Source organism: Pristis pectinata, chromosome 7, assembly GCF_009764475.1.
Source record: "Pristis pectinata isolate sPriPec2 chromosome 7, sPriPec2.1.pri, whole genome shotgun sequence".
NCBI lineage: Eukaryota > Metazoa > Chordata > Chondrichthyes > Rhinopristiformes > Pristidae > Pristis > Pristis pectinata.
Window position 1 is genome coordinate 52,640,873 of NC_067411.1, and position 13,952 is coordinate 52,654,824.

Consider the following 13,952-nt stretch of genomic DNA (forward strand, 5'->3'; position numbering starts at 1 on the left):
CAGAGAATAGAGGGATATGGAGTTGTGTAGGCAGAAGGGATTAGTTTAGTTAGGCATATAGTTACTAGTTTAATTAGTTTGGAACAATATTGTGGGCCAAAGGTCCAGTTTCCATGCTGTAATGTTGCTAATACATTAAGGGAATGGAATGCTACAGGGGTGAATTGGGGAATAATAAATGTGAGCCGATTTCCTTGTTTCTTACACCTGCCCAAGGATCTGGATCTATTGAGAAAGGGCGTGCCTGCATGGAGCTCATGCTGTGGAAAGTGAAGGAGGATGCCAAAGGCAGGAAGTGATGAGACCCTCAAGGAAGGGGCACAGACTTCAAACTCTCCCAGCTTGTATGCTTGCAAAACTTCATCCCATGTCTCCAGTCTGAAGAAGGGTTCTGAGTTCTGTATGCAGTGTGACATAGATGTTTGTATTTAGATAGAACAATAAGCCTGGATCCATTTAATCTGGACAGGCCCTAGTGAATTTTTCCCTTTAAGTTAAAATACTCCTTTCAATGCTCACTTTTCTCTTTTTGGGGGTGTACACTGCTTGTATTCCTGACAGAAGTTCACCTTGGTTGTTAGAGTTAACTGTTGTGTCCACTGGTTTTATTTGCCACTGCATATTTGAATCAACAGTGCCAAATGTTGGAAGGGAAATACAACCAGGAGCTGAGACACATTTCTCCCCTTAACTGCATGAGGGGGGTTGGGTTATGATCGGCTTGTTCAGACCAGTAATTGTAATTTTATATATATATATATATATATATATATATGAGATAGTTTGGTGGGCAACATGAAACCAACCAATAGTAAAAGTATTATGACTGTTAGTTTAAATGTTCAAAATGATTAGAGGTTTTCCTGCTTTACGTAGACATACAGCAAGGCGTTATGTTCAATCACTCCCAGTCAAATCATAAAACTTCAGATGGGTATTTCATAAAACCATATTGTGATCCACAGCTATCCTGAGAAACTAAAACTGTTCTGCTTGTGTTCCTGATAGAATGTGCAGTAAAGCCATGGTTATAAAATGCAAAAGTACTTCTGTTGTAATTTGTGTTCAGCCATTAAAGAAAATCTGTACATAACCAGAATAGTTCTATATTCTGACAGCAATTGTCTCCACTGACTGCCTGTTGGGTTCTTTCACATAATGTAAAGTGAACACCCAAGTATGCTCCCAGACTGTTACCAAAATATCCAGCATGTCACCAAATTACTGCTGTATTTTCAGATCCGTAAGGAAGGGCAGGGTACCCCACACTGGCCTACATGTGAAAGGTGCAGGAAGTATTTGTATAATTGAAGTTCTGTGCATTTAACAAAGATTGTTAATTTTGAATTTGTTGTCCAGATTGCCAGAGCTTTATTGGTATTCTGCAACATTTATTGGAGCAATGTTTCATTAAACAAGTGTTGCAACATTTTGACTGAGAGATGGACTTTCTTTTCATTAAAGCAATTGTAATGGTGAGACCAAATGCAGACTAAGTGACCATTTCGCAGAACACCTGCGCTCTGTCCGTAACAGTGATCTGCATCTCCCTGTTGCCAGTCACTTCAACTCTGCATCTCCCACTATCACTGATATGTCAGTGCTCTGCCTCCTCCACTGCCAGGAGAATTCCAAGTTCAAATTGGAGGAATAGCACTTCATTTTCTGTCTTGGAACCTTGCAGCCTAATGGCATTAACATTGAATTCTCCCACATTAACTAACCATCCCCTTCCCCCCCAACCCCCACCACCACCACCATGCTGCTTTTACTTCCCATTCATAGCCTCTTTTATTTCTACCATTTTTTTTCCCTTTCTCTCCTTATCTTCAACCCATTTCCCAGTGGATCTGCTCTCCCCTCCCCTACACCTGCCTATCACTGTCTCTTACCTGCATCTACCTATCACCACCTTGTGCCCCCCCCCCCCCCCCCCCCCCCCCCTTTTTGTCCACCTATCACTGCTCTGCTTTTCCCTCCTATATATTGGGCTTCCCCTTTTCCTATCTTCAATCCTGAAGAAGGGTCCTGACCCAAAACGTTGACCACCTGCTTTTCTCCACGGATGCTGCCTGACCTGCTGAGTTCCTCCAGCATTATCGTGTTTTTCATCTAGATTCCAACATCTGCAGTCCTTTGTTTCTCTAATTATAAATTGTGTTTTAAATGTTGAATCCATGGAATATTTATTTCCCAACTTCAGTCATCCTGTAGCCATATGTTTATGATGACAATGAGTGTACCCATTTATGACTTTGCTATTGATGATGTTGGCTCAAGTTCAAGATGTAGAATTCAATGGATGGAAATGAGGGTAAGAAATCACTGCTAGAAGTAGGGCAGAAGCCTCAAAATTGCTATACTACAGGGAAAAGAATATCAAATGAGTGATTCAAGAAATGTGCTGCAATAATCCTTGCAATTTTAATCATCATGTGGATGGGACAATTTAAAGAGTTTGTAGCATGAATATAGAATACTTTCTTGGGATAATACATTGAGGAACCAACCAAGGAATAGGTGAATTTAGATCTGGTATTGTGCATGAGAGACTTAATTAATGATTTCATAGTAAAGGGTCCCCTCAGAGTAATCATAACAGTTGAATTTCAAATTCTGTTTGAAGATGAGAAACTTGGGTATGAAACTAGTGTCCTAAACTCAGGCAATTACAATGGTATGAGGGCACGAAGCTAGAGTGGACTGAGAAAATAGATTCACATGTCAGCCGGTAGATTTGAGTGCAGACATTTAAGGAGATCATTCATAAACTTCTGCAGAGAGAAGGAAAGGTTCTATGAGCAGGTGCTGTATGATTCAAGAAAGTTGAGGATCATGTGAAACTGAAAGGAAAGGCATAGAATGTGAAGACCAGTAGATGGTCAGCTGTTGAGAAATTTTCAGAAAACAACAATAGATGACTAAAAATATAAAGTGAGAAACTGGAGTACAAGAACAAACTAGCCAATTATATCTTTTATTTAAAAAGAGCTTCTAAGGAAGACAGTTAAAATAAAAGGGCAGCATGGTAGCATAGCAGTTAGTGCGATGCTATTACAGCACCAGCGATTGGGGTTCGATTCCCGTCGCTGTCTGTAAGGAGTTTGTACATTCTCCCGTGTCTGTGTGGGTTTCCTCCCACATTCTAAAGACGTATGGGTAGGTCAATTTGGGGGTTTAAAATGGGCAGCACGGACTCGGGCCGGAAGGGCCTGTTACCACGCTTTAAAAAAAGTTTTAAAAATATTTAACCTTATTTTCTTCAATTCCCTAGTCTCATCTTCTGAAGAACAAAAGTTAATTTGAATCTGTCACTGTAAAAGAGAGATCCCAGAATAATAAATAATGAAGAGATATAGGGAGAGAGGAACTTAAATTAATTTTTATCATGTGAGGAAAAATACCTAAGCAAATTAATGCACCTGATAGCCTGCATCCTAGGTTGTAATCTACTAAAATTGCCTGAATTCTGGAGAGGTTGAGAGAATGCAACACCACGATGTAAGAGGAGATGGAGAAAGAAAGCAGGAAATAATAGACCAGTTAGCCTAACACCTGCCATTAGGAAAAGCTAGAATTGGTTATTAAGGAGGTAGTATCAGGATATTTTAAAAAAAATCTTAAGACAATCAAGTATAGTCAACATTGTTTTATGAAGGGGGAATTCAGCTTAACAAAATTAGGTCAAGTTCTTTTAAGAATGCCACGAGTGGAGTGGATAAAAGGGAACCAATAGATCTAGTGTATCAGAGTTTCTAAGACTACCTATGTTTTTTTTAATGTTCTTTAATTCATTCACCTTTGTTGCAGATATTGCATGTATTTAGATTTTTGCTTTTAAATTTGGCCTTTTAACATTGCTCCTAAATACCATTTGCTGCTATCCTTTCTACTATTTACTTTGCTGACTACATTTCAAATTTCCATCTTTGTATCTGTCCTTCCTGACTCTCATCTGAGGTTTCTACCCCAACTTGGAATTCAGCTACTTTATTGATTTTACACTAAAAGCTGGAAGAACTCAGTGGGTCAGGCAGCATCTATGGAAGGAAATAGACAGTCACTGTTTTGGGCCAAGACCTTTTATTTGAACTGAAAGATAGATGGGAGATGGCCAGTTTAAAAAAAAATGGGGGGCAGTGGGGGGGGGGGGGGGTTGTGAAGCAAGAGCTGACAGGTTATAGGTGGATCTAGATGAGGAGGGCTGATAAGATGGGAGAGGGGGTAATAGGGTAATAGTGCCAAAAGCTTGGGAGGTGATAGGTGGAGGTGACAGAGGGCTGAAGATGATGAAATCTGATAGGAGAGGAAGGTGGAGCATGGAATCAAGTGAGGGAGGTGGGGAGGGCAGGTGAGAGTAGTACGGGATGGGCAGATGGAGAGGGTGGAGGAGGGGAAAGACATCAGCCTTCCTCCACCCTCTCCATCTGCCCAACTCATCTATGCCAACTAAGGTGTCTTACTGAACTAGTCCCATTTGCCTGAAGCTTTCTTATCCATGAACCTGTCCAAATGTGTTTTAAACATTATAATTGTACCTGCCTCTACCACTTCCTCTAGCGGTTCATTCGATACATCTACCAACATGGTAATGTGCCTTAATGACTACTCTCCAGTGGCTCTGAGATGCACCATCATGAAGTGCTTTGAGAGGCTGGTCATTGGCATAACATTAATTCCAGCCTCCCAGACAATCTCAACCCACAGTTTGCCTACTGCTGAAACAGGTCTATGGCAGATGCTGCCACCCCTACATTTATCTCTGGAGCATCTGGACAGTAAAGACAGGCATGTTACACTATTGTTTATTGACTACAGCTCTGCCTTCAGTACTACAAAGTAAATTCATCTTCAAATTCCTAGGCCTGGGACTCAACACTTCTCTTTGAAACTGGATCCTTGACTTCCTGACCAACAGACTGCAATCAGTAAGGATAGGTAGCACCAGCTCTGGCATAATTATTCCCAACACTGGTTCCCCACAAGGCTGTGTCCTCAGCACCCTACCCTACTCTACCCCCTATACACTGATGACTATGTGGCCAGATTCTGCTCTCACTCCATCTACCAATTTGCAGATGACACCACTCTAATTGGCTGAATCTCAAATATTAGTGAGTTGAAGGACAAGAAGGAGATAGCTTAGTGACATGGTGTCATTGACAACAATCTTTCCCTCAATGTCAGCAAAACAAAATAGCTGGTCCTTGACTTGAAGAAGTGGGGGTGGTTCACACACTCCTGTTTACATTACATCAATGGTGCTGAGATTGAGAGGATTGAGAGCTTCAAGTTGCCAGGAGTGAATATCATCAGTAGCCTGTCCTGGTCCAACCATGTAGATGCCATGGCTGAGAAAGCTCACCAGTGCTTCTACTTCCTCAGAAGGCTGAAGAAACTTGATGTTGCCTTTGACCCTCACCAATTTTTAGAGATGCACCATAGAAAGCATCCTATCTGGCTGCATCATGGCTTGGTATAGCAACTGCTCTGTCCAGGACCGCAAGAAACTGCCCTATAGTTGTCGACTCCCTTGACCTGGGGAAAAAGACTGACCATCCACTTCATCTATGCTCCTCTGATTTTATAAACCTCCAACCAGTCACCCCCCCCCTCAGATGCCTTTGTTCCAGGGAAATCAGACTCAGCCTATCCAGTCTCTTGATAGCACTCAAGCCCTCCGGTACTGGTAACATCTTTTCTGCATCTTCTCTAGCTTACTCACATACTTTCTACAGTGTGATCACCAGAACCGCACACATGCATTCTCACCGACATCCAATATAGCTGTAACATGACAGCCCACCTCTTGGACTCTGGCGCTGTCTGATGAAAGCAAGCATGCCATCTTCCTCCTTCACTACCTTGTCTAATTTTCAGGCACCTATATACCTGTATCCCTAGGGGGTCTCTGTTCTACAACACTCTCCAGAGCCTTATCATAACCCAGGACAGGACCTGCACTGCGAACCTTCCAAAATGCATCACTTTGTACTTGTCTGAATTAAATTGGCTGCTCCTTTGCCCACTTTCCCAGTTAATGTAGATCCTGTTGTAAACTTGTTGTCCAACTTTTGTGATTTTTGATTGTCTCGTATTAAACATTACTCTTTCCCATTCTAATTGGATCTAGCTTTGTGGCTTTAGCTAAGGTAGCCTTTGTCCTCATGCTTGTCCTGCAGAGGATCCTTCCTCCTGACAACTGGATTAAATGGCAAGCATCTCTCTTTAAACGATGGTTGATATGGCTCCCTTTTGTGCACTTCTTAATCAATATAACAAAATCCTAATTATGTATTTGTGCAGCAAATACAGTGCCTTTAGAGTGGTAAATTTGCCCTGAGCTGCTTAGTGTTATCCAACAAAAGTGGATACAGGTCACATAAAGCGGTACATGGGCTGGTAGCTGATAGCTTGAAAAGCTTTGGGAAATATCTAAAGAAGGAATTGCTCAATCATTTCGGTTATTTGAGCCAGTACTTTGCAGAGTTATCTATCTTCTGAGCTTTCTCCATGAACCAGTAAATTGCTCGCCTTTCCAGTCTGAAAGTTCTGATGTATTCTGTTTCCATCAGCCTGATAAACAGCCAGGTCCAAACACAAGCATTTTGTGTAAAAACAAATTTCTTACATCCCTTTGCATCTTTTTCACATGGTAGGGGTATCAAAGGGAGTGACAAGCAAGCAAAAGAGAGTGAGAGCAGAAGAGGGAGATGTGAAAAAAGGTCGCATATTTAAAGGGAATTGGTGGACCAGCACCTGTTTTCCTGATTACATGGATTGCCTCTGGCCTGGACCTGACCTGAATGATTTTGATGTAATTTGTTCCAGAACTACCTCTTGGGTGAAAGGGCCCATAATTTTATGATTGGTGATAAATACGTCCAACAAACCCCACCCTCACCTCTGTAACATTTGACACTTCCCTTGACAGATTGAACTTCTAATGCTAGGGATAAAGGGGCAAATTTAACCCCTGGGACTCACAGTTACAATATTGGTCTGTATCGTTCCTCTTAATTTCCGAGGCTGGTGCATTTATTTCACCTAAATTATTGTAGGTGGTGCATTTATTTTGCCTAGGAAGGCAAAAAGAAGACATGCGCTTGCTTTGGCAGATAATGTGAAGGTAAACCCAAAGGGTTTCTACAAGTACATTAAGAGTAAAAGGATAGTGAGGGACAAAATTGGTCCCCTAGAAGATCAGAGTGGTCGTCTATGTGTGGAGCCTCAGGAGATGGGGGAGACCTTAAACAGTTTTTTTGCATCAGTATTTACTCAGGAAACTGGCACAGTGGCTATGGAAGGAAGGGAAACAGGCAATAGTGTCATGGAACATAAGAGGAGGAGGTGCTTGCTGCTTTACAGCGAATAAAAGTAGATAAATCCCCCGGGCCTCAGACATTGAGCGAGACGAGTGTCGAAATTGCAGGGGCCCTGGCAGATATATTTAAAATGTCCTTAGCCACGGGTGCAGTGCCGGAGGACTGGAGGGTGGCTCATGTAGTTCCGTTATTTAAAAAAGGATCTAAAAGTAAACCAGGTAATTACAGGCCAGTGAGCCTGACATAAGTAGTAGGTAAATTATCAGAAGGTGTTCTGAGAGATCAGATATACAAGTATTTGGACAGCCAAGGGCTGATTAAGGCTAGTCAGCATGGCTTTGTGCATGGTAGATCGTGTTTAACGAATCTTGTAGAGTTTTTCGAGGAGGTTACCAAGAAAGTAGATGAAGGAAAGGCTGTGGATGTTGTCTACATGGACTTTAGTAAGGCCTTTGACAAGGTCCCACATGGGAGGTTAGTTCAGAAGGTTCAGACACTAGGTATCCATGGAGAGGTTGTAAACTGGGTTCGAAATTGGCTGTGTGAGAGAAGACAGAGAGTGGTAGTGGATGATTTTTTCTCAGACTGGAGGCCTGTGACTAGTGGTGTGACTCAGGGAGCTGTGCTGGGGCCATTGTTGTTTGTTGTCTATATCAATGATCTAGATGATAATGTGGTAAATTGGATCAGCAAGTTTGCTGATGATACTAAGATTGGACAGCGAGAAAGGCTTTCAAAGCTTGCAGAGGGATCTGGACCAACTGGAAGAATGGGCCAGAAAATGGCAGATGGAATTTAATGCAGACAAGTGTGAGGTGTTGCATTTTGGAAGGACAAATCAAGGTAGGACATACACAGTAAATGGTAGGGCACTGAGGAGTGTGGAGGAACAAAGGGATCTGGGAGTTCAGATACATAATTCCCTGAGAGTGGCGTTGCAGGTAGACAGGGTTGTAAAGAAGGCTTTTGGCATCCTGGCATCAAAGTATTGAGTATAGGAGTTGGGATGTTATGGTGAGGTTGTATGAGACATTGGTGAGGCCAAATTTGGAGTATTGTGTGCAGTTCTGGTCACCTAACTATAGGAAGGATAATTGTAAGATTGAAAGAGTGCAGAGGAGATTTACTAGAATATTGCCAGGTCTTCAGGAGTTGAGTTACAGGGAAAGATTGAACAGGTTAGGACTTTATCAAATCTCCCCTCATTCTTCTTCTCTCCAAGGAATAGAGGTTTACAAAATTATGAGAGGTATAGAGTAGGTTCTTTCCACCTAGATTAGGAGAGATAAGTACAAGAGGACATGGCTTAAGGGGAAAAGTTTAGGGGGAAACTTCTTCACTCAAAGAGTGGTGGGAATATGGAACGGGCTGCCATCTGATGTAGTAAATGCGTGCTCACTCTTAAGTTTTAAGAATAAATTGGATAGATACATGGACGGGAGAGGTCTGGAGGGTTATGGACTGGGTGCAGATAAGTGGGACTAGCGGAATACTGTTTCGGCACAGACTAGAAGGGCCGAATGGCCTGTTTTTTCCGTGCTGTAGTGTTCTATGGTTCTATGGTCTGTCACTCAGCTTGCTCCTCACCAGCTCAAAGTGGAAAACAGATCTTTAACTTTTGAAGTCATAATTATTTCACAAAATGATCCTTTTTACAAGGAATTCAAATATATCATGAAATGGACTTGGATGGAGAAAGCACTCAGTACTTTCAGCGATGGCACACAAAATGCTGAAAAACTTTTGTCACACAGGTTGTTTTAACGTTGAATCCAATTAGGACACTTACCTGTCAAACAATTTTATTCTTTCAAGCATAATTAAGGAGAGACACAGAGATAAAATTAAGTATTTTGGTAGACATGGAGAAAAATTTATTTTCTGTTCAAAAAGATTATTCAGAAATTAGTTGTTCTTGGAAAAGACTGTTCAAATATTGTAGTGTTTTAAGAATGCTGGTACCATGATTAACAAACAATGCAAGAGATCACCGCAAACTGATTCACAAAGGTACTGCATCCTTTCAAAATTAGCATGCCAGTTTAGATATATAGGATGCTGCAGGTTGGTGGGAAATGATGCTTATGTGCAGGAACTCAGACACACAAATATTGATGCAATAATCAAGAAAGCAGATTAAAAATAATACCTTTGAGTACATATGGCAATGCTATTATTAATAACCTAGCGTCACACAGCCTGGAACCAGGCCTTACAGCTTACTGTGTCAACCATCAAGCATCCATCTACATTACTCCCATTTTCTCTTCTCACATCAACTGCCCCTGATTTTCCTTCCACCCACTTACCCAGCCAACCAGCACATCTTTGACATGTGGGAGGAAACTGGAGCACCCAGGGGAAACCCACTTGATTACATAAACTCAGCATCAGAGTTGAACCCGAATCAGTAGAGTTATGAGGCAGGAGCACTAAATGCTGCAACTGCTGCGCTGTCTTGCTGTAACAACAATCAAATAGGTCCTGTTGTCCTGACCCAGATGTGTAAAAATAGTGGGACTGCTTTGTGCATGTTCTTTGAAATCCAAAAAGGTGTGGTTTTTGATCAATTTAAAAATACAATTGAGTTCAAATTCAGAAGTACAAAAAATATCAAATGGTATAAAAAAATTAACCTTTTGGTTCCTATTTTGATGTTGTCCATGTTTGTTATGTCGCACATCCCCAATTTTAGTGTAAAGGTCAGGTCTGGGCTTTGTACATGGACACCATGTAAATAAATAGAAACAATATTCCCTAAAAACTGTAAAGAAGAGTTGAGAATTTAATTTTGGAATGTATACCGAAACAAAGCTTTGCCTTATAATTAAAATTATTACTGTAGCATGTCCAACTGCAAGCTGTTCTGCTTTCCAATAATGAAGAAGCCTAAGAGCTAATTGCCAACCACAGTGACATTTCTCAAAATGATGCAATGTTTAAATACTATACAGCTCCAGCTGTCAGGTTTGAATCTATCTGCTACCTACCTGCCATCTTGGTCATAAAGAGAAAGCTTAAATTTAATGACAAAAATGATTCCATTTGGTCTCTTCTGTTGAAAACGAACAATTGCGTTGCATTGTGCTTCGAATGAAACATTAAATAAGACTCTCAAGTGGATATAAAAAATCCCTTTACAATTTTTCATGAAGGTAGAAGAATTCTCTCCAATGCTTGGCTAACTTATCACTCCCAACATAATGGAAGATAGATTGTCTGTTTGTTATCACACTGCTGTTACAACACTGATTTCACTTCAGAAAGTTAATACATCAGCTATTAAGCATTTGGAATGTTCTGAGGCCATGAAAGCATTTACTATCAACTTTAATCTCCAATTTCTGTTTTCCTGTTTTTTTTGCTTAGGCCTTAAAGTTATGATGTGGGACATTTCACACATTTAGCAGGGTCATTTAAGTTCCCCTCACTCATGGCTTAAAATAAAACTAACATCTCAGCTAAAGCGTGAATTTCAGATGAGAGCTTTTTCAATTCATGGTGAGTGTGTGGAATTATGAGTGGCATATTTCTGTTTAGGTGGAAACTATCACTATCTTCACTAGCATGAAAGTTGAAGCACTCTTGATTATTGATGTCAACCTATTAACATTGCTTTCAAAAAGTCAAGCTCACCAATTCCTCCCAAAATAGTGCTTGGCCAAGTCACCTGCTCTGAACATCCCCAGAAATTTCAGTGGAAGTTCCAGAAGCATTATGGCTTTTGATTACGGCTTTAAACGAATTTTCAAAACTAGTCTGTTGGTAACATGATTTATGAACTTACAATTATTGGTTAAACCCAAACCAAGCATTTGTTTTCAATTCCTTCCACGTCAGAAATATACTATAGTGTACTATATGTAATGGCGATCTGTATTTTACAATAGTTTATTAAATGCAATTTGGCTTAACGATACTTTTCCTCACAAGCTGTTTATCCAGCTTCTTCAGCGGAGCAGTCGATACCTGCATAGGTGAATTTCTCAAAGAGTGTTGTGTTCACGTAGGTCTAAATAAATGCAGAAAGACGACAAAATGTCATTGATCCTGACAGACACTTTACAAATGAGAACACATATTAAGAAGGTAACTCAATTATCCCTGGCTGTAAACATGGAAACCTAGTTCTAATGAGCTCAAGGTTTTTCTCCTGAGATGTGGTTAAGGGAAGATTTAATACAAGATTATGAAAATCTTTGATGGAAAAAAAGAATAAGTTTCTAGCAGCAGTACAGTTAGTGACCAGAGGGGACAAATCTAAATGCAGGAGATAATGAGAACCTTTTGTCATCCTGTGATGATTGCACAATATTCAAATCCATTTACACCTCATCAGCAAATGAAGCAGTCCATGCATGCATGCAGCAAGAATGTGACATGTAAAATTCATGCCTTGCCTCTGGATTTAAACTAGTCTACCAGGGCGGGAGGGAACCAAAGTAGCAATGTTGGATAAACTTGGGTTGTTTTCCCTGGAGCAGCGGACACTGAGAGACCTGATAGATGTTTATAAGATTATGAAAGGCATAGATAGACAGTGGTACCTTGTTCCCAGGGTCGAAATGTCTAATACGAGAAGGTGAGAGGGGGTAAGTTTAAAGGAGATGTGCGGGACAAGTTTGTTTAACACAGAGTGGTAGATGCTTAGAATGCGCTGCCATGGGTGGTGGTGGAGACAAATGTGATAGAGGCATTTAAGAGGCTCTTAGATAGGCACATGAATGTGCAGATTTTGGACAGATATGGATGTTGTGTAGGTAGGAAGGATTAGTTTAGTTAGGCATTTAATTACTAGTTTAATTAGTTCTGCATAAAGTGGGCCAAACTCTTTGGTTGCTGCACCTACCCTTGTCTTCTCATTGACTTCATTCTCTCAAATCCCACACCCTGCCAATCTAGATTAAACCCAAAAGCAAATTTCCCTGCTAGGATGTTGGTCCCTCTCAGGTTCAAGTGCAACCTGTCCTTCTTGTACAGGTCGCCTCCACACGAGAAGAGATCCCAATAATCCAAGAACCTGAATCCCTGCCCCCTGCACCAGCTCCTCAGCCATGAATTCATCCAGCCTACCTTCTATTTCTGACCTCACTGGCACGTGGCACCGGGAGTAATCCGGAGATCACTACCCTCGAGGTCCTGCATTCTGCAGGACCTCAAACCTTGTTCCGCCTATGTTGTTAGTACCAACGCGTACAATGACCTCTGGCTGTTCGCCCTCCCCCTCAAGAATTTTCTGCAGCCACTCAGAGACATCCTTGACCCTGGCAACTGGGAGGCAACACACTATCCTGGTGTCTCTCCTGCAGACACAGAATCTCCTGTCTGTCCCCCTCACTAACCAGTATCCTATCCCTTTCCCTCTGAGCTCAGAGCCAGTTGCAGTGCCAGAGACCTGACTACTGCTGCTAGTCCCTGAAAGAACATCCCCTTCAACAGTATCCAATGAGGTATACCTGTTGGTGAGGGGAATGGCCACAGGGGAACCCTGCACTGACTGCCTACTCCCCTTACTTCTGGTGGTCACTCATTTATCTGAAACCTGTACCTTGGGTGTGACCACCTCACTAAAACAGTCATCTATGAAGCCCTCTGTTTCTCAGATGGTCCTGTGTACATCCAACTGCACCTTCAGTTCCTTGACCTCATCTGTCAGGAGCTGCAGCTGGGTACACTTCCCACAGATGTGGTCATCAGGGAGACCGCAAGGTTCCCTGACTTCCCACATTTTGCAGGAGGAGCATTCCAGTGCCCTAACTCCCATTCTGCCTACACTGAATCAAGGACTAAATAAAACTTCACCTGTTCTTGCCTGTGCCTCCTCACGGAAGCCTTTTTAAAGATCTGCTCTCACTCCCAGCATCTGGGCCACTTACTCTGCCTCTTCACACCGAAGCCTCTTGAGCCAAAGCTCTCCAACTCTTACACTGGCCCAGTCTATGAGTGGCAGCTCCAAAATGGCCACTGCGCTTGACCCCAACTTCTTCTTATTGCCTGCTGTTAATTCGCTAATCAGACAATCAACTATTAACTAACAATTTGCAAATGTGCCTCTAAAAGAGTCCTGATAATTGAAACTCACCAGCAAGTAAGTTCGGGAGAGAGAGGCGAGCGAGCAGAATCAGCCAAAGACTTAACGAGAAGCTAAAATTTTTTTCTAATGGTTCATGGATAGTGGGAAGAGACTGCGCAAGCGCGTGACGTCAGTCGGTAGCGCGTGAACAGTTTAAAAAGAGAAGGGAGAACCTTCGGCGTTTTCAATCGGGAGCGAGAGGTGAGTGAGCAGAATCAGCCGAGGACTTACGAGAAGCTAAGTTTTTTTTTCTAACAGTTCGTGGATAGCAGGGAGAGTCTGCGCATGCGCGTGACGTCATTCGGTAGCACGCGAACAGTTTAAAAAGAAGACCGCCATATCCAGCGGGCAGCGGAGTGAGAGGGAGCAGAGTGATTGGGATTTGGCTCAACAGGCTTAGGTGTAAAGGGGCGAGGTGGGTGAGTAGCTGGTAAGTAAAGGTAAGGTTTAACTGTTATTATAAATTTTAAGTAGAATAAAACTAGGTAGGGAAAGAATAGTTCACATGGAGGACATGGTGATGTGCTGCAGCTGCTTGATGTGGGAGCTAGTGG

The 13,952-nt window shown here is 41.9% G+C and overlaps 2 protein-coding genes across 9 annotated transcripts in view; one reads left to right on the top strand and one right to left on the bottom strand.

The window, feature by feature from the left end:
- Positions 1-1,421, top strand: part of LOC127572977 (RNA exonuclease 1 homolog) — an 86,103-nt gene extending 84,682 nt beyond the window's left edge. For all 4 annotated transcript variants that reach the window (XM_052020721.1, XM_052020722.1, XM_052020719.1 and 1 more), the window contains one exon: positions 217-1,421. In XM_052020721.1, the coding sequence (XP_051876681.1) occupies positions 217-299 (83 nt within the window). In that variant the 3' untranslated portion in view covers positions 300-1,421. The remainder of the gene's footprint in view (positions 1-216) is intronic.
- A 7,748-nt stretch (positions 1,422-9,169) lies between these two features.
- tek (TEK tyrosine kinase, endothelial) overlaps positions 9,170-13,952 on the bottom strand; it is a 152,192-nt gene continuing 147,409 nt past the window's right edge. For all 5 annotated transcript variants that reach the window (XM_052020713.1, XM_052020717.1, XM_052020716.1 and 2 more), the window contains one exon: positions 9,170-11,337. In XM_052020713.1, coding sequence (XP_051876673.1) covers positions 11,263-11,337 — 75 coding nt within the window. In that variant the 3' untranslated portion in view covers positions 9,170-11,262. The remainder of the gene's footprint in view (positions 11,338-13,952) is intronic.